Here is a 24694-nt window from a genome sequence, read left to right as displayed (position 1 = left end):
CATGATGCTAGTGACTGTAATAAAAGTCCCATGATGCTAGTGACTGTAATAAAAGTCCCATGATGCTAGTGACTGTAATAAAAGTCCCTTGATGCTAGTGACTGTAATAAAAGTCCCGTGATGCTAGTGACTGTAGTAAAAGTCCCATGATGCTAGTGACTGTAATAAAAGTCCCATGATGCTAGTGACTGTAATAAAAGTCCCTTGATGCTAGTGACTGTAATAAAAGTCCCATGATGCTTAGTGACTCTAATAAAAGTCCCGTGATGCTAGTGACTGTAATAAAAGTCCCATGATGCTAGTGACTGTAATAAAAGTCCCATGATGCTTAGTGACTGTTAAAAAAGTCCCATGATGCTAGTGACTGTAATAAGTCCCATGATGCTTAGTGACTGTAATAAGTCCCATGATGCTTAGTGACTGTAATAAAAGTCCCATGATGCTTAGTGACTGTAAAAAAAGTCCCGTGATGCTAGTGACTGTAATAAGTCCCATGATGCTTAGTGACTGTAATAAATGTCCCATGATGCTTAGTGACTGTAATAAGTCCCATGATGCTTAGTGACTGTAATAAGTCCCATGATGCTTAGTGACTGTAATAAATGTTCCATGATGCTAGTGACTGTAATAAGTCCCATGATGCTTAGTGACTGTAATAAATGTCCCATGATGCTTAGTGACTGTAATAAAAGTCCCATGATGCTTAGTGACTGTAATAAGTCCCATGATGCTTAGTGACTGTAATAAATTTCCCATGATGCTTAGTGACTGTAATAAAAGTCCCATGATGCTAGTGACTGTAATAAAAGTCCCATGATGCTAGTGACTGTAATAAAAGTCCCATGATGCTTAGTGACTGTAATAAAAGTCCCATGGTGCTTAGTGACTGTAATAAAAGTCCCATGATGCTAGTGACTGTAATAAAAGTCCCATGATGCTTAGTGACTGTAATAAAAGACCCGTGATGCTAAGTGACTGTAATAAAAGTCCCATGATGCTAGTGACTGCAATAAAAGTCCCATGATGCTAGTGACTGCAATAAAAGTCCCATGATGCTTAGTGACTGTAATAAAAGACCCGTGATGCTAAGTGACTGTAATAAAAGTCCCTTGATGCTAGTGACTGTAATAAAAGTCCCTTGATGCTAGTTACTCTAATAAAAGTCCCTTGATGCTAGTGACTCTAATAAATGTCCCATGATGCTAGTGACTGTAATAAAAGTCCCGTGATGCTAGTGACTGTAATAAAAATCCTGTGATGCGTAGTGACTGTAATAAGTCCCATGATGCTTAGTGACTGTAATAAATGTCCCATGATGCTTAGTGACTGTAATAAAAGTCCCATGATGGCGGTGGAGTGCTCATTACTGCTGATCACTTATTTACCTTCAGTTATTCACATTACTTTACTTTAATAAAGTATATCAGTTGTTGTGTTTATTACATTTATTTCAGGCCTTTTTAATGACTTTATTATTTAATTCCAAGTCGTCATCTCATCTCTATAGAGCTGCCCGTCTGACAAAAATCACTATTTTAAGTAGTTCTTCAAAGTTAAATAAGGCGTAATTTAATGCCTGCTGAATACAAACTATTAAATCACTTAGATCAGGTGTTTTCAGGATAGAGATGCAGCTGCTCTCTTACATCCCCCCCCCCATCTCACAATGGAGCATTTATGTCTCTTCTGTAGGATTATGGTCATTGTAGTTAATTACCGCGTTTTAATGAGTTGAACTATGTAGAATAGTGGCCTGTTGTAAACTACAACTCCTTACGACACAGATCAGGCTTAATCAGATTTATCTCTAGTGAAACTGTGCAATGTGTGTATTGAGCTCACAGAAGAAGGAAAAAAAAAAAACAGAACAAAATGGAATTCAAATAATTGAACAACATCGGTCAATTAGTTGCTTAAAAAAAAATGAAAAATAACCTACATTTTGCTTAAATCGCTCAGCACTACTGAAGAGTTCTGGCAGCAGCCCAAGAAAAATCCCATAAAGACTATAGAAAACAGACTTGTTGATTCAGTAAACACAAACCCTCAGGTCTCGTTAAATACCAGGTAACTAACAACAAAACCCTGTGTGCAGGTCGGTTACCGAGGCAACCGGGTGCCTGAAGTAAATTCAAAGTTGTCTGTTTTTTTCTTTGGGGGGGGGGGGCCTGGTATCTTGCCCTCCATACTGTAAACGGCTCGAACGGTCTCAAGGGGAAACGGATATTATAACACAGTAATCAAACGGACGCAAGCACACAAATATTTAACGGAGAAAACTATTATTGTGAGAGGGAAGGCTCAAAGCCACACGGAAGAGACATGGAAATAGTATTAACAACCAGAGAGCGAGCGAGCGAGCGAGAGAGAGAGAGAGAGAGAGCGAGAAAGAGAGCGAGAAAGAGAGCGAGAAAGAGAGCGAGAGAGAGCGAGAGAGAGAGAGAGAGAGAGAGAGCGCGAGAAAGAGAGAGAGAGAGAGAGCGCGAGAAAGAGAGAGAGAGAGCGAGAGAGTGCGAGAGAGAGAGAGAGAGAGAGAGAGAGAGAAAGAGAGAGAGAGAGAAAAAGAGAGAGAAAGAGAGAGAAAAAGAGAGAGAAAAAGAGAGAGAGAGAGAGAGAGAGAGAGAGAGAGAGAAAGAGAGAGAGAAAGAGAGAGAGAGAGAGAGCGCGAGAAAGAGAGCAAGAAAGTGTGTGACAGCAAGCCACAGAGGAAGATGTGAAGTACGCTGGTGGCGACCGCAGCAACAGAACAAGGGAATAAAAAGGTCAACATAGAGACCAACATATGAAGACAGGACTAACAACTGGACCAGAAATACAGGGGAGAGAGAAAGAAGGGAGGGGTGACAAGGATAGAGTAGAAGGAGAGACAGACAGAAACAGAGAGAAACAGAGAGAAACAGAGAGAGAGAGAGCGAGAGAGAGAGAGCGAGAGACAGAGAGAGAGAGAGAGAGAAACAGAGAGAAACAGAGAGACAGAGAGACAGAGAGAAACAGAGAGAAACAGAGAGAAACAGAGAGAAACAGAGAGACAGAGACAGAGACAGAGAGAGAGAGAGAAACAGAGAGAGAGAGAGACAGAGAGAGAGAGAGAGAAACAGAGAGACAGAGAGAGACAGAGACAGAGACAGAGACAGAGAGAGAGAGAGACAGAGAAACAGAGAGAGAGACAGAGAAACAGAGAGAGAGACAGAGAGAGAGAAACAGAGAGAGAGAGAGACAGAGAGAGAGAGAGAGACAGAGACAGAGAGAGAGACAGAGAGAAACTCCCTCTTTCTCTGTGTCAGAACTCAAATTATTGTTTTTCTGTTTCTTTGCCTTTCAAGTTTTGGGGGAAATTTAAAACAGGTGTTGTTCCGGTACACACATGTATGCCGTCTTCCATATGGCACCCTATTCCCTATATATAGTGCACTACTTTAGACCAGAGCCCTATGGCACCCTATTCCTCTACATTTAGTGCACTACCTTAGGCCAGAGCCCTATGGCACCCTATTCCCTATATAGTGCACTATTTTAGACCAGAGCCCTATGGCACCCTATTCCCCTATATTTAGTGCACTACCTTAGGCCAGAGCCCTATGGCACCCTATTCCCTATATAGTGCACTACTTTAGACCAGAGCCCTATGGCACCCTATTCCCCTATATAGTGCACTACTTTTGACCAGAGCCTTAAAGGGCCCAGATCTATAAACCTAATAGGGTGCCATTTGGAACACATTCCAATGCTCCCCATAAGGAAAGAGTTTTCAATGTGGAATGAGATGAAGGGAATAGCCAACTAAAGGAAGAGGGCGGAGGAGGGAATAGCCAACTAAAGGAAGAGGGCGGAGGAGGGAATAGCCAACTAAAGGAAGAGGGTGGAGAGGGAATAGCCAACTAAAGGAAGAGGGCGGAGGAGGGAATAGCCAACTAAAGGAAGAGGGCGGAGGAGGGAATAGACAACTAAAGGAAGAGGGCGGAGGAGGGAATAGCCAACTAAAGGAAGAGAGCGGAGGAGGGAATAGCCAACTAAAGGAAGAGGGTGGAGGAGGGAATAGCCAACTAAAGGAAGAGGGCGGAGGAGGGAATAGCCAACTAAAGGAAGAGAGCGGAGGAGGGAATAGCCAACTAAAGGAAGAGGGCGGAGGAGGGAATAGCCAACTAAAGGAAGAGGGCGGAGGAGGGAATAGCCAACTAAAGGAAGAGGGCGGAGGAGGGAATAGCCAACTAAAGGAAGAGGGTGGAGGAGGGAATAGCCAACTAAAGGAAGAGGGCGGAGGAGGGAATAGCCAACTAAAGGAAGAGGGTGGAGAGGGAATAGCCAACTAAAGGAAGAGGGTGGAGGAGGGAATAGCCAACTAAAGGAAGAGGGCGGAGGAGGGAATAGCCAACTAAAGGAAGAGGGTGGAGAGGGAATAGCCAAATAAAGGAAGAGGGTGGAGGAGAGAATAGCCAACTCCAACCCTGTTCCTGGCGAGTCACCCTCCTGTAGGTTTTAACTCTACCCTGTTCCTGGAGAGCTACCCTCCTGTAGGTTTTAACTCCAACCCTGTTCCTGGAGAGCTACCCTCCTGTAGGTTTTCACTCCAACCCTGTTCCTGAAGAGAAACCCTCCTGTAGGTTATAACTCCAATCCTGTTGCTGGAGAGACACCCTCCTGTAGGTTTTAACTCCAACCCTGTTCCAGGAGAGAAACCCTGCTGTTGGTTTTCACTCCAACCCCAGTTGTAACTAACCTGGTTCATCTTAACAATCAGCTAGATTAGCTTTGGAGTGAAAACCTACAGGAGGGTAGCTCTCCAGGACCAGGGTTGGAGAGCCCTGCTATTGGCCAATGTAGCAGTAGACCAATCACTTCCATTGCTCTTTCACACCGAGGATTGGTGATTATCGAGGGGGAGATTGTTAGAAGGATTTTTCAAATAGCTTACTGTGAGGAACTATAGTTTAAATATATTATCATTAGCAATGGGTGTTAAAATTAAAATTCCTACATTTCCCGCGCAGGAAGTCAGGTACTTCTATGAACATTAAACAGGACAGGGAAACCAGATCCATGCTCAGTGACCACATGGAGAACTCCACACGAAACACAACGAAAAGAATGGACAAATCTCATAACATAGGGATAGGCCTACGAGCTCGTGATCTGAAACAATCCACAGATATTACTTTAAGAAGCTTATGATCCTCGATTCCTCTGTGGCTAAATCATGCCTGTGAAGATGAGAGAAACTCATGCAATCCTAGTCATATCAACCCATCCTAGATGTTGCATCTTCAGACTCCTCCTCTTTCTAAGAATCTAACAGATCTTTCAATCTCTTTCACATATGGAACCAATATCAGGTGCTCTGTTTAGAATGGTGTTTTCCCCCAGGTGTTCTGTTTAGAATGGTGTTTTCCCCAGGTGTTCTGTTTAGAATGGTGTTTTCCCAGGTGTGCTCTGTTTAGAATGGTGTTTTCCCCAGGTGCTCTGTTTAGAATGGTGTTTTCCTGCAAACTGCATTTTAGCAAATGTTTGAAAATTAAGTTTAATTGGCTGCTTCATTACATGAGTTGCATGTTCTGTTGAGATGCATTACCATCCTCTCAATGTTCTGTTGAGATGCATTACCATCCTCTAAATGTTCTGTTGAGATGCATTACCATCCTCTAAATGTTCTGTTGAGATGCATTACCATCGTCTAAATGTTCTGTTGTGATGCATTACCATCCTCTAAATGTTCTGTCGAGATGCATTACCATCGTCTAAATGTTCTGTTGAGATGCATTACCATCCTCTAAATGTTCTGTCAAGATGCATTACCATCCTCTAAATGTTCTGTCGAGATGCATTACCATCCTCTAAATGTTCTGTTGAGATGCATTACCATCCTCTAAATGTTCTGTTGAGATGCATTACCATCCTCTAAATGTTCTGTCGAGATGCATTACCATCGTCTAAATGTTCTGTTGAGATGCATTACCATCGTCTAAATGTTCTGTTGAGATGCATTACCATCCTCTAAATGTTCTGTCGAGATGCATTACCATCCTCTAAATGTTCTGTCGAGATGCATTACCATCGTCTAAATGTTCTGTCGAGATGCATTACCATCCTCTAAATGTTCTGTCGAGATGCATTACCATCCTCTAAATGTTCTGTCGAGATGCATTACCATCCTCTAAATGTTCTGTTGAGATGCATTACCATCCATTACCATGTGATTTCTGTCATTCTGAGTCCGGTAAATTAATATCTTCCCGGTCACATTGTCCGGTGCCACATTTTCCTAACAGAAACCCTGACACACACACACACACACACACTTCCTGTGTGTTGTCTGGCACAGTCACCCAGTTCTCTAGCAGCTAGTCCCAAATCACTCCCTACCACTCCCCTTGGTCCGAGACATTTAATATTTTCAGATCTGAAGGGTATAAGTAAGCTGAAACCATATTGCTTACACCTTACAGATCTGCAGAAGAGAAGGACTAGGGCCGACGGAGAGGGATAGGGAGCGATTTGGAAGAGGCTGTAAGGGGAGTAAACCTGCGGTGAGCTCACTACAGTGCAATAACAACACAATAACAAAACCATTTCTGGGTCACAATTAAGTACTTTACTGCGATTTGTTTTCAATTAAAAAAGGTTCAAACATAAAATGTGCTTCTGAAGCAATCGTTTTTTCTAGGACTGTCTGGGATTGGTCTGAGTGGGGAGAGGAACACTGAAAACGCTCTCTTATTGGCAGAGAGGGATGGATAAGGGAAGTTAAGCCCGGGAATTTGGGTAATTTTGCTTAAATTCGTCAAAAAAAGCTAGGTTATAAATTTAAATTAAATTAAATTAAGCTTATAACAGTGAAACATTTTTTGTGTGGGGTACACATGAGGGAATTCTAGGTCTTGTGGCATATGTTGGTTAAACTATCCCCGATTCAATGGGATTGCAACCCTCTGCATGCACTGTGCATTCTTCCATCACATGCACTGTGCATTCTTCCATCACATGTACAGTGCATTCTTCCATCACATGCACAGTGCATTCTTCCATCACATGCACAGTGCATTCTTCCATCACATGCACAGTGCATTCTTCCATCACATGCACAGTGCATTCTTCCATCACATGTACAGTGCATTCTTCCATCACATGTACAGTGCATTCTTCCATCACATGTACAGTGCATTCTTCCATCACATGCACAGTGCATTCTTCCATCACATGCACAGTGCATTCTTCCATCACATGCACAGTGCATTCTCCTATCACATGCACAGTGCATTCTTCCATCACATGCACAGTGCATTCTCCTATCACATGCACAGTGCATTCTTCCATCCCATATACAGTGCATTCTTCCATCACATGCACAGTGCATTCTCCTATCACATGCACAGTGCATTCTTCCATCACATGCACAGTGCATTCTTCCATCACATGCACAGCTGATTCTCAAGATCTTGCAGCACTAATGAGATGCTATTGAGGCCACACTACTACACTGTCTGAGCCAAGGACCACATGCTTTCTGGTAAGTTTTGATTACAATACTGGGTGGGGGTGAATACATGTCATATAATTTTTTTGTTAACTAGTAAATAGTAGCCTACAGCAAAGTGTGTTTAAATAATAACTAATTTCTGCTAGTTTTTTTTTTGCTACCATGTGGGTTTTAGCTTGCTTGAGCCTGCTAACTGAGGAGTGTTAATTCACCTGTTTCCATACATGTTTCATTTTAAAACATTTCTTACAAATGAGTTATTTAATTTAACTGTTTAACTATTTATCTCTACATGAAATTGTATTTTTTTGTACTCCTTTTTTTCTAATCGTTACAGGAAAATGCCACGGGCACTATCTGATGTGTGGAGACATTTCACTGCAGCTAATGTAGAAGGAAAAGCTGTGTACATTTGCAAATACTGTGCCAAATCATATGTGAACAATGCAACAAAGATGCAGAATCATCTGGCCAAGTGCATAAAGTTCCCTCAGCGCTCACAACAAGCAACCTCTGACAAAAGTCCCTCTACTCCTATTCGAGTTCAAAATGATGAATCAGACACCTTATCGATAGCAACAGCTCTGGCGAAGTACACTTCCAAGCAAGGGCTTTGGGATGGAGATGAGATATGTTGGCACGACTGCCATATTGCATCAGCCACCTGGTGGAAGGGACTTTGTGGATCTGAGGCTCTGTCCCCTGTTGCCTCCATCATCCTCCAAATCCCACCAAAATCAGCCACCTCAGAGCGCAACTGGTCCTTGTTTGGGAACACACAGACCAAAGCACGCAACAGGCTGACCAATATAAGGGTTGAAAATTGGTGGCCATCCGGGCAAATTAGGTTTTTTGAACCTGACAACGAGCCATCCTCCACAAGGTTGGAAAGTTACAGCGAAGATGAGGCCTCAAAGTCTGATGTTCAAGAGGTGGACATTGAGGAGGTTCAGGAGAGAGGACATGGAAGCCTGAGAGGAATACAGTCTAGAAACTAAAGCTTTGGTAATCATTTTACAGATGTATGTTGTAAACGTTCAGGGATCAATTCAATATTCCCTTTCTTTTGTTGGTCAGTGAAATCATCCCATGTGAAGAGTCAACTCATTTAATTAAAGCTAAATTCATAACTAAAAATATATATATATATATATATATATATATATATTTCTACTGGAAGGATTTAATCATTTGTAATTATGTCTACTTATGAGGTAAAAGGTTTATGTTTCTGTCTCCATATGATATGGTAAATATATCAATTGCAAAAAACATTACATTTAAATGGTATTAATATTCATTTGCATGTAATTATGTTAATTCCCATTATATTCCTGTTAATTACAGTTAATTCCCATATATTCCCGTTAATTCCCATTATATTCCCGTTAATTCCCATATATTCCCGTTAATTCCCGTTTAATTCCCACGGAAAGTTTCCACCTCTGAATATTCCCCGAAAATGTGCGACCCTATTGGTTACAACCCTAGGTATGGAACTCTCTGTTATTGGTCTATTAACTAATGTACCGCCTTTGATGTCACCAGACCACCAAAACAGGCTCCACTAGACCTTGAAGACACCACTCAACGCTCCACTGCTCTGATGCTGCTGAGTGTGTGTGAGTGTTTTTTTTATCCTGTTTGTATCTTGTTTGCGTATGCATGCAAGCTGAGAGACTTATCTCTGTGGACCAAATAGACATGACCCCAAACTACAGCCCGTTGGACCAAATAGACATGACCCCTAACTACAGCCCTTCAGACCAAATAGACATGACCCCTAACTTCAGCCCGTTGGACCAAATAGACATGACCCCTAACGTCAGCCTGTCGGACCAAATAGACATGACCCCTAACTACAGCCCGCCAGACCAAATAGACATGACCCCAAACTTCAACCCTTCAGACCAAATAGACATGACCCCTAACGTCAGCCCTTCAGACCAAATAGACATGACCCCTAACGTCAGCCTGTCGGACCAAATCAGCCTCTAACACAGTGAAAAGCACTCGGCTGAAGGAACTACGAACTACTATCAAAAGAGTTAATGTTTGCCACAAGCTACGGAGAAGCCAACCAACCAGCGTCTATCTAGCCTCTCATCGTAAAGGAAGGAGGATGACAATACAGAAGCAACCATTCAGAAACATCTCAAGACACATCCTTTATATCCACGACAGCAAAATGAATTCCATGATAAAAAAAAACAGCTTTTAGAGGGTATACCGTAAGATCTATTCCTACACAGAGACCAGGCATGCACATATACATTGTAGAAATACATTAAAACACGCACGCCGTTTCTTTGTTGGCTCTGGACGAGACAGGATATGAAAGGAGACGGGTTTCTTTATTCCTGTGACCAGACCAAACTGCCTCAGGGTGTCCCCTCCATCTTTACACTACAAGAATCAAGAGGGGTTACTGTGATGTTTCTATTGTGATGTTTGCACCGAGCCCTAAAGGAACATAAACAATTATTCAAATTCAGCAGATTATTTTGTAAAAAGAAAAAAGATGTGGGTTATAAAAATAAAATAAAAAAATTGAAAAGCTACAAACTCACCACATATTGATTCGGTGGTTTCAAGGCATTACAGAGTTAAAAACAACAAAAACATGTGAGATAGTAGAATACTGTAGCGGGCAACTCACTCAATTTGTCATCAGGATCTTCCTCAAATTGAGGGGGGGGGGGGGGGGTGATTCTCACACCAGATCAGAACTTGTAAGCGTTCGGAACCTCAAGAAATTTCTAGTAGTAAGACAAATACTCCCTATAAAACTCAAGCTAATAGCACTGAACCATATTCTCTCACAGTCTTCTGTTTATTCTCTCTGTCACTAGAGCCAGGGGTGGGAGAAAAAAAATCTACTTTTTGGACCACCATGATTAAAAAATTTAAAAAATTGTTCTCCATGTTTGAGCTACATTTAGGCTTAAAGTCAACAGATCATGTCTTGCCCGTTCTCATATCCTCATGTGTCAGTTAATGCAAGATATTTAGGAAATGGAGTGAGACATTCAGAGGCGTTGGGAGGGTTTTATAGTGACAGGCACTTCTGCGTTCAGTCACGGATCTAAACATTGAATGGCGAGGGAGGCCTGTTGTGTCCTAAGCTGTCAGGGAAGATTTCTTTGATTGTTGTTGATATATTTTACAGGGATAGTGGGGTGGTAATCTAAAGGCTTCTGTAATTTTCAATATAATTTTATTCAACAATTTATATCTTCACTGTTTGTTTTTTCTGAAATATCTGGTTTACAATTATTTAGTTGGCAACTGAATAGTAACTTCACAGCTAGTTACTTCCCCCCCCACCCCCCCCCCCCCTTTAATCCATCAAACTAGTATTCACATCAACACAGATGGCTCATGGCTAATTTAGTGACCATTTCCTGTCATCTGAGGGGGCTCTGATGAGCCAAATAAGCCAATTAAATGTCTTGACTTATTACGGAGAAATCAAGCTCTATTGTAAGAGACATCTTTTTATTAAAGGGCGATGTCCACTTCAAAAACAACTACAAACTGGCAGCTGCTTCCTGCTTCCAAAAGGTTATTAAGCTTATTCTACATAAACCAAACCTGGAAATTAAAAACGGGGCAGATCTAGTTAAAATATAGCGCATTCGGAAAGTATTCAGACTCCTAGACTTTTTTTCCACATTTTGTTAATTAAGTTACAGCCTTTTTCTAAAAAGTGATGGAGAAACCAAATCCTCATCAATCTACACAAAGTGAAAACAGGTTTTTAGATTTTTTTTGCAAATGTATTAAAAATAAAAAACACCTTATTGACATAAGTATTCAGATCCTAAATACAAAAACATCCTTAGCAATCTACACACAATACCCCATAATGACAAAGCAAACACAGATTAAGACACTTTGGAAAATGTAATAAAATAAAAAAACAGAAATACTTTATTTACATAAGTATTCCAACACTTTGCTATGAGACTCGAAATTGAGCTCAGGTGCATCCTGTTTCCATTGATCATCCTTGAGATGTTTCTACAACTTGATTTGGAGACCACCTGTGGTAAATTCAATTGATTGGACATGATTTGGAAAGGCACACACCTGTCTATATAAAAAGGTCCCACAGTTGACCGTGCAGGACAGAGCAAAAACCAAGCCATGAGGTTGAAGCAATTGTCCATAGAGCCCCTGAGAAGGGGGGAAGGGTACCAAAACATTTCTGCAGCATTGAAGGTCCCCAAGAACACAGTGGCCTCCATCATTCGTAAATGGAAGAAGCCTGGAACCACCAAGACTCTTCCTAGAGCTGGCCGCCCGGACAAACTGAGCAATTGGGGGAGAAGGGCCACGTTCAGGGTCACTCTGACAGAGCTCCAGAGTTCCTCTGTGGAGATGGGAGAACGTTCCAGAAGGACAGCCATCTCTGCAGCACTTCACCAATCAGGCCTTTATGGTAGAGTGACCAGACTGATGCCATTCCCTCAGTAAAAGGCACATGACAGCCCGCTTGGAGTTTGCTAAAAGGCACCTAAAGAACTCTGACCATGATAAACAAGATTCTCTGGTCTATTGAAACCAAGATTGAACTCTTTGGCTTGAATGCCAAGTGTCTCGTCTGGAGGAAACCTAGCACCATCCCTACGGTGAAGCATGGTGATGGCAGCATCATGCTGTGGGGATGTTCTTCAGGGACTGGGAGACTAGTCAGGATCAAGGGAAAGATGTATGGAGCAAGGTGCAGAGAGACCCTTGACAAAAACCTGCTCCAGAGCACTCAGGACCTCAGACTGGGGCAAAGGTTCACCTTCCAACAGGACAATGACTATTAGCACACAGCCAAGACAACGCAGGCGTGGCTTTGGGACAAGTCTCTGAATGTCCTTGAGTGGCCCAGCCAGAACCTGGACCTAAACCCGATCGAACACCTCTGGAGAGACCTGTAGCGACGTTCCCCATCCAACCTGACAGAGGATCTGCAAAGAAGAATGGGAGAAACTCCCCAAATACAGGTGTGCCAAGCTTGTAGCGTCATCCCCAAGAAGACTTGAGGCTGTAATCGCTGCCAAATGTGGTTCAACAAAGTACTGAGTAAAGGGTCTGAATACTTATGTAAATGTGATTTCAGTTTGCCAATTTTTTTTTCAAGAAGAACATGTTTTTGCTTTCTCATTATGGAGTACTGTGTATAGATTGATGAGGGGGGGGGGCAATTTAATCCATTTTAGAATAAGGCTGTAACGTAACAAAATGGGGAAAACGTCAAGGGGTCTGAATACTTTCCGAAAGCACTGTATGTTCCACTCTGTATGGAAGGAAACCACGTTTGTATCAATTTATGCTCCGCCCCCCAAAAAATATCCCTTTTGTAACCTGAAGCATGATCACTTTATCAGATTATACACATTATTATTGGAATTGACATGAATGCCATTATTGATTGTAAACTAGATAGATCTGGACCTTCTCATAGCTCTAAACTAGATAGATATGGACCTTCTCATAGCTCTAACCTAGATAGATCTGGACCTTCTCATAGCTCTAGATAGATCTGGACTTTCTCATGTCTCTAGATAGATCTGGACCTTCTCATAGCTCTAACCTACATAGACCTGGACCTTCTCATAGCTCTAGATAGATATGGACCTTCTCATAGCTCTAACCTAGATAGACCTAGACCTTCTCATAGCTCTAGATAGATCTGGACCTTCTCATAGCTCTAAACTAGATAGATCTGGACCTTCTCATAGCTCTAGATGTGAAATCTTCTCGAGAATTGAGACTATGTTTAAACATCTACTGATATTACAGGTAACATGGAATTTATAAAAACATGACTGGCCATTCTATCTGATCATAATCCCATTCTTTGTAAAATTGTAACTCGTCCCAATGAAAAAGAGTGCAATGAGATGGAGGTTTAATCATATTGTACTATGCAACTCTGACTTCATAAATAAAATAAATAATAAAATCAGCACTCAGTGGAGGAGTCAACTAGGGTTAGCTGTAGAAGGTTTCATAAGAGGAAACACACTTTGTTCCTCTAATGTACATAAATTAAGACTTCAGATCAGTGAATTGGAAAATCATTGTAAAATGCTGGAAGACTCTCTTTAAAAAACAACAACTATTCAACAGTGAAAGAAATTGAGCTGAAAAACAAGACTGGAACTTAGTGACCCGTTGCGACGTCGTAGAGGATAATTCATTATGCAAGAGGGTGCGAAAAAAAAAAAGGGTAAGACAGTAGGCCTAGCCACTTCCTGGTGCTGCAGCTTAAACATCGCTGAAACAAGATCAGCTGATCTGGATCAGATCTCCTACCACTGATCTCTGATCCTACAGAAATAAATACTACTATTATTCAGACTGAATTTCAGGTCCTCACGTAGCTTTGATACTTCTGCTTGTTCGGCAGTTCCTGGAGAACCTTACGTTGCCCAAACTCTCTCAGCAAGAAACAGTTGTATTGGAGGAACCGGTCACTTAATCTGAAATGAAAGCTGCTCTTTTAAATATGAAGAAAGACAAAGCGCCTGGTATTGATGGAAAAACCTCCTGAACTCACAACAAAAGCATCAGGAGGACTTGTAGTTAAAACAATCTAAAAAATATCACCCATCATTCCAAATGAATTTCCTGAAGACCTGGTTAAACCCAAAGGCTTCTGGTTCCTACAGCTTCTCCAGCTTCAATTCAAGATGTATTATTTTGGGGGATTTACTCAACAAAAACAAAATGCTTGTACCTATTATAGAATAGTCAGTAAATGTGTGGAAAGCTACAGAGAAGCAGATGAGATCTAATCTTAAAAAGGGCATTCATACTCTCCAATATGGCGTAATAAATCATTCTCCGCGTGTAAAGAAACCATTTATATCAGATTCCTGATCTGAGGAGGGTATTTATACTATCAAAGGACGCATTCAACGAGAACGGACTCTTCAGTTTCCAGGAAATCCGCCATTTTTTCAATGTATTATTTATTGAACCTTTATTTTAACTAGGCAAGTCAGTTAAGAACAAATTATTATTTACAATGACGGCATAGTGATGATGATTTGTGATGACTCTGATTGGCACTGGTCAGAACGCCAACAGAGAACATGGTTGGCAGTAACCATAACTTCTAAAATAAATGTTGTAAAAAAAAATATGATTTTTTAGATGGATTCCGCCTCATCAGTTAGCATTGCAACAATGGCTGCTCACATTTAAAGAAATTGTCCTTATGGAAATCTCCACGGCCACAGGGCCAAGGTGTCCACTCTGGTTGTCCTTATGGAGATCTCCACGGCCACAGGGCCAAGGTGTCCACTCTGGTTGTCCTTATGGAGATCTCCACGGCCACAGGGCCAAGGTGTCCACTCTGGTTGTCCTTATGGAGATCTCCACGATCCACAGGGCCAAGATGTCCACTCTGGTTGTCCTTATGGAGATCCCCACGGCCACGATCCACAGGGCCAAGATGTCCACTCTGGTTGTCCTTATGGAGATCTCCACGATCCACAGGGCCAAGGTGTCCACTCTGGTTGTCCTTATGGAGATCTCCACGATCCACAGGGCCAAGGTGTCCACTCTGGTTGTCCTTATGGAGATCTCCACGGCCACAGGGCCAAGATGTCCACTCTGGTTGTCCTTATGGAGATCTCCACGATCCACAGGGCCAAGGTTTCCACTCTGGTTGTCCTTATGGAGATCTCCACGATCCACAGGGCCAAGATGTCCACTCTGGTTGTCCTTATGGAGATCTCCACGATCCACAGGGCTAAGGTGTCCACTCTGGTTGTCCTTGTGGAGATCTCCACGATCCACAGGGCCAAGATGTCCACTCTGGTTGTCCTTATGGAGATCTCCACGATCCACAGGGCCAAGGTGTCCACTCTGGTTGTCCTTATGGAGATCTCCACGATCCACAGGGCCAAGATGTCCACTCTGGTTGTCCTTATGGAGATCTCCACGATCCACAGGGCCAAGGTGTCCACTCTGGTTGTCCTTATGGAGATCTCCACGATCCACAGGGCCAAGGTGTCCACTCTGGTTGTCCTGATGGAGATCTCCACGATCCACAGGGCCAAGGTGTCCACTCTGGTTGTCCTTATGGAGATCTCCACGGCCATGATCCACAGGGCCAAGGTGTCCACTCTGGTTGTCCTTATGGAGATCTCCACGGCCACAGGGCCAAGATGTCCACTCTGGTTGTCCTTATGGAGATCTCCACGATCCACAGGGCCAAGGTGTCCACTCTGGTTGTCCTTATGGAGATCTCCACGATCCACAGGGCCAAGATGTCCACTCTGGTTGTCCTTATGGAGATCTCCACGATCCACAGGGCTAAGGTGTCCACTCTGGTTGTCCTTGTGGAGATCTCCACGATCCACAGGGCCAAGATGTCCACTCTGGTTGTCCTTATGGAGATCTCCACGATCCACAGGGCCAAGGTGTCCACTCTGGTTGTCCTTATGGAGATCTCCACGATCCACAGGGCCAAGATGTCCACTCTGGTTGTCCTTATGGAGATCTCCACGATCCACAGGGCCAAGGTGTCCACTCTGGTTGTCCTTATGGAGATCTCCACGATCCACAGGGCCAAGGTGTCCACTCTGGTTGTCCTTATGGAGATCTCCACGATCCACAGGGCCAAGGTGTCCACTCTGGTTGTCCTTATGGAGATCTCCACGGCCATGATCCACAGGGCCAAGGTGTCCACTCTGGTTGTCCTTATGGAGATCTCCACGATCCACAGGGCCAAGGTGTCCACTCTGGTTGTCCTTATGGAGATCTCCACGATCCACAGGGCCAAGGTGTCCACTCTGGTTGTCCTTATGGAGATCTCCACGATCCACAGGGCCAAGGTGTCCACTCTGGTTGTCCTTATGGAGATCTCCACGATCCACAGGGCCAAGGTGTCCACTCTGGTTGTCCTTATGGAGATCTCCACGATCCACAGGGCCAAGGTGTCCACTCTGGTTGTCCTTATGGAGATCTCCACGGCCACAGGGACAAGGTGTCTACTCTGGTTGTCCTTATGGAGATCTCCACGATCCACAGGGCCAAGATGTCCACTCTGGTTGTCCTTATGGAGATCTCCACGATCCACAGGGCCAAGATGTCCACTCTGGTTGTCCTTATGGAGATCTCCACGATTCACAGGGCTAAGGTGTCCACTCTGGTTGTCCTTATGGAGATCTCCACGATCCACAGGGCCAAGGTGTCCACTCTGGTTGTCCTTATGGAGATCTCCACGATCCACAGGGCCAAGGTGTCCACTCTGGTTGTCCTTATGGAGATCTCCACGATCCACAGGGCCAAGGTGTCCACTCTGGTTGTCCTTATGGAGATCTCCACGATCCACAGGGCCAAGGTGTCCACTCTGGTTGTCCTAATGGAGATCTCCACAGCCAGGATCCACAGGGCCAAGATGTCCACTCTGGACACATGAAAGCGGACATTTCTGAACTCTTAATCAACGGGCCTTTTGCATCCACGAATGTGGATCATTAATGTATATCTGAGGCTACATGATATATTGTTCAGTAGATTGACTACGTAATATTTATGTATTTATAACTCCAGATTGATTTGACATGCTGTCAGATCGCCGGGGGGGGGGGGGCCTTCATAAATGTATTCATAAAATATATTGTATGAATCGAAATAATAAAAACTTCACCTAAAAAATAAAAAAAAAAAAAAATAAGAGAGGAGGTTTCTAATGTTTAAAACAAAAAACAAAGGTATGATTAGGGAAGAAGTGGTATAATGTGGCTCAATTCAGTTTGTAATCTTTTCAACAATGGATGTCGAGAACAAATATTGTAGATGTCTGTCAGAGATGATAATCTCTGTGTCTCTACCAGCAGACCGTTTCAGCTCAAACATCGAACAACCACCTAGCGTTTGAACAACACGATGTAACTGACCCCCCAAAAAAACACCTTTCAAGGTTCATTCCATGAACTTCTACATTTGGGCTGTCAGTCAGTCTTGTCTGTGGGTGTCTCTCTGTCTCTCCGTGTGATTTCCTGACGGCAGCTGGTACGTTTTCCTCTTGTCAAACATGAAGCTATACCCTCCTTCCCTCTAATCACAACATTCTACCATCATCAAGTCGAAGTAGTAGAGCAGGAAAACACCAAAGTTGTTCTCATAATATCACATAGTAATTGATTCTGTCTCCCGTTACTACGCCAATAGAAATCTCATTGACTCCTATAAAAAGCATGACCTTTCATTGGCTGAGGCCCTGTCTGGTCTGAGACTCCTTTAAAAGCATGACCTTTCATTGGCTGAACCCCCGTCTGGTCTGAGACTCCTATAAAAGCATGACCTTTCATTGGCTGAGGCCCTGTCTGGTCTGACACTCCCAATAAAAGCATGAATTTTCATTGGCTGAGGCCCTGTCTGGTCTGAGACTCCTATAAAAAGCATGACCTTTCATTGGCTGAACCCGTCTGCTACGAGACTTGTTGGTTCTCTCTCTTCCTGCAGTAGTAGAGTAGAGTAGAGCCACCTCATCATCTCTCTACAGCCCAGTGGTGTGAATGAGACTCATCATCTCCCTACAGTCAGTGGTGCTCATCAGTTATATTTCATATGGCGTCAACATAATGAGATTTTCATGCATTTTGAAGTAGAAAGTCTTTATTTTAAAGTCGCCAGAAGTCACCTTCTCAGTCATTCCATAAAAATAAAAAAATCCTGTACATTTGCTGCCACTGTTGAAAAACAATAATCCTAGGTGACACTGTCTCGCTCTCCCTATTTCCACCCCTCTCTCGCTCTATCGTTCTCTCTCTCCCTCCGCCCTTCGCTCCCTCCGCCCTTCGCTCCCTCCGCCTCCGCCCTTCGCTCTCCCTCCGCCTTAGCTCTCCCTCCGCCCTTCCTCCGCTCTCCCTCCGCCCTTCCTCCGCCCTCCCTCCGCCCTCCCTCCGCTCTCCCTCCGCCCTTCGCTCTCCCTCCGCCCTTCCTCCGCCCTCCCTCCGCTCTCCCTTCGCTCTCCCTCAGCCCTTCCTCCGCCCTCCCTCCGCTCTCCCTCCGCCCTCTCTCTCCGCCTCCACCCTTCGCCCTCTCTCTCCGCCTCCACCCTTCGCTCGCTCTCTCTCCGCCTCCACCCTTCGCTCTCTCTCTCTCCGCCTCCACCCTTCGCTCTCTCTCCGCCTCCACCCTTCGCTCTCTCTCCGCCTCCACCCTCCGCCCTCTCTCTCCGCCTCCACCCTTCGCTCTCTCTCTCCGCCTTCACCCTTCGCTCTCTCTCTCCGCCTCCACCCTTCGCGCTCTCTCTCCGCCTTCACACTTCGCTCTCTCTCTCTCCGCCTCCACCCTCCGCCCTCTCTCTCCGCCTCCACCCTTCGCTCTCTCTCTCCGCATCCACCCTCCGCCCTCTCTCTCCGCCTCCACCCTTCGCTCTCTCTCTCCGCCTTCACCCTTCGCTCTCTCTCCGCCTCCACCCTTCGCTCTCTCTCTCTCCGCATCCACCCTCCGCCCTCTCTCTCCGCCTCCACCCTTCGCTCTCTCTCTCCGCCTTCACCCTTCGCTCTCTCTCTGCATCCATCCTTCGCGCTCTCTCTCCGCCTTCACCCTTCGCTCTCTCTCTCTCCGCCTCCACCCTCCGGCCTCTCTCTCCGCCTCCACCCTTCGCTCTCTCTCTCCGCCTTCACCCTTCGCTCTCTCTCTCTCCGCATCCACCCTCCGCCCTCTCTCTCCACCTCCACCCTTCGCTCTCTCTCTCCGCCTTCACCCTTCGCTCTCTCTCCGCCTCCACCCTTCGCTCTCTCTCTCCGCCTCCACCCTTCGCTCTCTCTCTCCGCCTCCACCCTCCGCCCTCTCTCTCCGCCTCCACCCTTCGCTCTCTCTCTCCGCCTCCACCCTTCGCTCTCTCTCTCCGCCTCCACCCTTCGCTCTCTCTCTCCGCCTTCACCCTTCGCTCTCTCTCTCTCTGCCTCCACCCTTCGCTCTCTCTCTCCGCCTCCACCCTTCGCTCTCTCTCCCCGCCTTCACCCTTCGCTCTCTCTCTCTCTCTCTCTCCGCCTCCACCCTTCGCTCTCTCTCTCCGCCTTCACCCTTCGCTCTCTCTCTCCGCCTCCACCCTTCGCTCTCTCTCTCTCCGCCTTCACCCTTCGCTCTCTCTCTCCGCCTCCACCCTTCGCTCTCTCTCTCCGCCTTCACCCTTCGCTCTCTCTCTCCGCCTCCACCCTTCGCTCTCTCTCCCTCCGCCCTCCCTCCGCTCTCCCTCCGCCCTCCCTTCGCTCTCTCTCTCCGCCTCCACCCTTCGCTCTCTCTCTCCGCCTCCACCCTTCGCTCTCTCTCCCTCCGCCCTTCGCTCTCTCTCCCTCCGCCTCCACCCTTCGCTCTCTCTCCCTCCGCCTCCACCCTTCGCTCTCTCTCCCTCCGCCCTCCCTCCGCTCTCCCTCCGCCCTCCCTCCGCTCTCCCTCCGCCCTCCCTTCGCTCTCTCTCTCCGCCTCCACCCTTCGCGCTCTCTCTCTCCGCCTCCACCCTTCGCGCTCTCTCTGCCTCCACCCTTCGCTCGCTCTCTCTCCGCCTCCACCCTTCGCTCGCTCTCTCTCCGCCTCCACCCTTCGCTCGCTCTCTCTCCGCCTCCACCCTTCGCTCGCTCTCTCTCCGCCTCCACCCTTCGCTCTCTCTCTCTCCGCCTTCACCCTTCGCTCTCTCTCTCCGCCTTCACCCTTCGCTCTCTCTCTCTCCGCCTTCACCCTTCGCTCTCTCTCTCTCCGCCTCCACCCTTCGCTCTCTCTCTCCGCCTCCACCCTTCGCTCTCTCTCTCCGCCTCCACCCTTCGCTCTCTCTCTCTCCGCCTCCACCCTTCGCTCTCTCTCTCCGCCTCCACTCTTCGCTCTCTCTCTCTCCGCCTTCACCCTTCGCTCTCTCTCTCCGCCTCCACCCTTCGCTCTCTCTCCGCCTCCACCCTTCGCTCTCTCTCTCCGCCTCCACCCTTCGCTCTCTCTCTCCGCCTTCACCCTTCGCTCTCTCTCTCTGCCTCCACCCTTCGCTCTCTCTCTCTCTGCCTCCACCCTTCGCTCTCTCTCTCTCTCCCCCTCCATCCTTCTCCCTTTCCTTGCCAGCACTGCATAGTTTGTGAGAGTCTGGGAGAAGAGAGAGAGAGACAGTCGAGTCAGACTCCTTTGTTGGCTGTTTCTCTCTTTCCTCTCTTCCTCTTTCTCTCTTGCCCACTCTCTCATACCCCCCTCTTTCTCCCTCTCTTTTCCTCTGCCAGCTCTGCTCAGTTAATCCATCTCCATTTATGAGAGAGACATAAAGGAGAAACTCTAAACTAACAAAACAGAACCGCTCCATTGAAGAAAATAAAAATACTAGTTGTTTTTTTAGTGGTTAAAAGGCAACGTGAGGAGACGTCACACTTTGAGAACAAGGACAATAGGTCTACATAGTGAAATGTCACCAGCAGGCTAATGCACAACAGATATAATCCAACGTCTTTGGGTTTGGAGGGTCTTGAGAAGGTGCCCCCTGGCTGCCTCCAAAACGTAACCCTATTCCCTATATAGTGCACTACATCTGACCAGAACCAATAGTGTGCCATTTGGGTAAACAAATCCCCCACATGACCTCATGCACCCTCCTCTCCCTCACTATCCTCACTATCCACATGCAACAGGTGTCACATGTTAGGCTAAACTTGCCTGCAGACCCACTGAGCCTTGCAGTACACCTGGTCTGCAGATGACTAACAAAGAGAAACTACACAAAGAACTAAAGAAGTTTAGTGACTGAGGAGGAGGAGGGCAAACCATCCAAAGCCCTGTGACTTAGTCAGCTACATAAGAGACCATCGTGACTAAGTCAGTGACTTAGTCAGCTATATAAGAGAGCATCGTGACTCAGTCAGTGACTTAGTCAGCTACAGAAGAGACGACATGACTCAGTCAGTGACTTAGTCAGCTAGAGAAGAGACCAAATGGAACACACCTCCCTATAGCCCTCAAAAATCAGCTCTGGACCTTGAAGTCAGTTGCACAGTGTTGTTTCCCCATTCTTAACCCTCTAAAATCTGGGACGGATGTAGACCTGGGACACCAGGTGTGTGCAATTAATTAACAGGGAGAACAGAACACTAGCTAGACTACGGACCTCCTCGGGTCAGAGGTAAATACCCCTGCCCTATACGGTTAAAAGCCGTTTGGAATTACAGCCCACGACTGAATCTGACTTATATCTGCACTTCAGACACATTCCATCAGAACACATTGCAACATGCAGAAATCGCTCCTCCATTTCCTGGTTGCTAAAATTGTAATAATTTGCCTAACTTCAGACAGATGAGACAAAACAAGTCTAGTATAGAGAATCTTTGTACCATCTAAACCTCTGAAATATATTTAGCATAAAAATACATTTTTTTTCAGCTGTTTGTTGCTGGTGTAAAAAAAAAAAAAAAAAAGCCAAAACGAAACATAAGAACAGAAAGCATAGAAATAGAGCACATAGAATAGATCAACTGCTTCTCAGACTTGCTTTCAATGCGCAATGACAGATCTATAACACATATTTCTATGTGCATTTGGTCTGGTCACAATTATTATTTTTATTTTTTTACATATTGCAGCTGTAAAGCAGACAGGTCCAAAACTAAATTCTTTCTCTTCTTCAAAACGTTTAGACTTCAAGGAGCTTCAGTCTCAAAACAGGCTCAGTCAAATCAAAATGACTGGAAACTGAGATACGGAGAGATGACAGAGCACATAAACACAAGGTATTGGGGAGAAGGGTTGTTTTACCTGAAGTACTCACTGCTGTAGAGTAAGGGTTCAGGGTACTGGTGTTCTCAGCCCAGCATCCACATCCATGATGAGCAGCCTAGGGAGGGAGGGAGAGAGAGAGAGGGAGAAAGGGATAGAGAGAGGGGGGGAGGGATATAGAGAGAGAGGGAGGGAGGGATAGAGAGAGAGGGAGGGAGGGAGGGAGGGATAGAGAGAGAGAGAGAGAGAGAGAGAGAGGGAGGGAGGGATAGAGAGAGGGAGAAAGGGATAGAGAGAGAGAGAGAGAAAGGGATAGAGAGAGAGAGAGGGAGAAAGGGATAGAGAGAGAGAGAGGGAGGGATAGAGAGAGAGAGGGAGGGATAGAGAGAGAGGGAGGGATAGAGAGAGAGGGAGGGAGGGAGGGATAGAGAGAGAGAGAGAGAGAGGGAGGGAGGGATAGAGAGAGGGAGAAAGGGATAGAGAGAGAGAGGGAGAAAGGGATAGAGAGAGAGAGGGAGAAAGGGATAGAGAGAGAGAGAGGGAGGGATAGAGAGAGAGAGGGAGGGATAGAGAGAGAGGGAGGGATAGAGAGAGAGAGGGAGGGATAGCGAGAGAGAGGGAGGGATAGAGAGAGAGAGAGGGAGGGAGGGATAGAGAGAGAGAGAGGGAGGGAGGGATAGAGATAGAGAGAGAGAGAGAGAGGGATAGAGATAGAGAGGGAGGGAGGGAGGGATAGAGAGAGAGAGAGAGGGATAGAGAGAGAGAGAGAGAGAGAGGGATAGAGAGAGGGAGGGAGGGATAGAGAGAGAGAGAGAGGGAGGGAGGGATAGAGAGAGGGAGGGAGGGATAGAGAGAGGGAGGGATAGAGAGAGGGAGGGATAGAGAGAGGGAGGGATAGAGAGAGAGAGGGATAGATAGAGAGAGGGAGGGAGGGAGGGAGGGAGGGAGGGAGGGAGGGAGGGAGGGAGGGAGGGAGGGAGGGAGGGAGGGAGGGAGGGAGGGAGGGAGGGAGGGAGGGAGGGAGCAAGTAGATTAAATGTTTAATTTATTAAATTATGGAAATAAGTAGTGGAGAAGTGGCAACAAATCACCCTGTCAAAGCCCTGTCCTGGGACCCAGAGGACATGTTCCCTGGGACCCAGAGGACATGTTCCCTGTCCCACCCTGTCTGGGACCCAGAGGACATGTTCCCTGTCCCACCCTGTCTGGGACCCAGAGGACATGGTTACTGTCCCACCCTGCCTGGGACCCAGAGGACATGGTTACTGTCCCTGTCCCACCCTGCCTGGGACCCAGAGGACATGGTTACTGTCCCTGTCCCACCCTGCCTGGGACCCAGAGGACATGTTCCCTGTCCCACCCTGTCTGGGACCCAGAGGACATGTTCCCTGTCCCACCCTGTCTGGGACCCAGAGGACATGGTACCTGTCCCACCCTGCCTGGGACCCAGAGGACATGGTTACTGTCCCACCCTGCCTGGGACCCAGAGGATATGGTTACTGTCCCACCCTGCCTGGGACCCAGAGGACATGGTTACTGTCCCACCCTGCCTGGGACCCAGAGGACATGGTTACTGTCCCTGTCCGGGACCCAGAGGACATGGTTACTGTCCCTGCCCGGGACCCAGAGGACATGGTTACTGTCCCTGTCCGGGACCCAGAGGACATGGTTACTGTCCCTGTCCGGGACCCAGAGGACATGGTTACTGTCCCTGTCCGGGACCCAGAGGACATGGTTACTGTCCCTGTCCGGGACCCAGAGGACATGGTTACTGTCCCTGTCCGGGACCCAGAGGACATGGTTACTGTCCCTGTCCGGGACCCAGAGGACATGGTTACTGTCCCTGTCCGGGACCCAGAGGACATGGTTACTGTCCCTGTCCGGGACCCAGAGGACATGGTTACTGTCCCTGTCCGGGACCCAGAGGACATGGTTACTGTCCCTGTCCGGGACCCAGAGGACATGGTTACTGTCCCTGTCCGGGACCCAGAGGACATGGTTACTGTCCCTGTCCGGGACCCAGAGGACATGGTTACTGTCCCTGTCCGGGACCCAGAGGACATGGTTACTGTCCCTGTCCGGGACCCAGAGGACATGGTTACTGTCCCTGTCCGGGACCCAGAGGACATGGTTACTGTCCCTGTCCGGGACCCAGAGGACATGGTTACTGTCCCTGTCCGGGACCCAGAGGACATGGTTACTGTCCCTGTCCGGGACCCAGAGGACATGGTTACTGTCCCTGTCCGGGACCCAGAGGACATGGTTACTGTCCCTGTCCGGGACCCAGAGGACATGGTTACTGTCCCTGTCCGGGACCCAGAGGACATGGTTACTGTCCCTGTCCCACCCAGAGGACATGGTTACTGTCCCTGTCCCACCCAGAGGACATGGTTACTGTCCCTGTCCCACCCAGAGGACATGGTTACTGTCCCTGTCCCACCCAGAGGACATGGTTACTGTCCCTGTCCCACCCAGAGAACATGGTTACTGTCCCTGTCCCACCCAGAGGACATG

The 24694-nt window shown here is 46.6% G+C and overlaps 1 protein-coding gene across 3 annotated transcripts in view; it reads right to left on the bottom strand.

The window, feature by feature from the left end:
• tasp1 (taspase, threonine aspartase, 1) overlaps window positions 1-24694 on the bottom strand; it is a 92419-nt gene that overhangs the window by 27871 nt on the left and 39854 nt on the right. For all 3 annotated transcript variants that reach the window (XM_036945982.1, XM_036945984.1, XM_036945983.1), the window contains exon 10: window positions 22220-22298. In XM_036945982.1, the coding sequence (XP_036801877.1) occupies window positions 22220-22298 (79 nt within the window). The remainder of the gene's footprint in view (window positions 1-22219; window positions 22299-24694) is intronic.

The sequence above is a fragment of the Oncorhynchus mykiss genome, chromosome 16 (genome assembly GCF_013265735.2).
Source record: "Oncorhynchus mykiss isolate Arlee chromosome 16, USDA_OmykA_1.1, whole genome shotgun sequence".
Lineage (NCBI taxonomy): Eukaryota > Metazoa > Chordata > Actinopteri > Salmoniformes > Salmonidae > Oncorhynchus > Oncorhynchus mykiss.
This window is presented reverse-complemented; position numbering and strand designations above follow the sequence as displayed.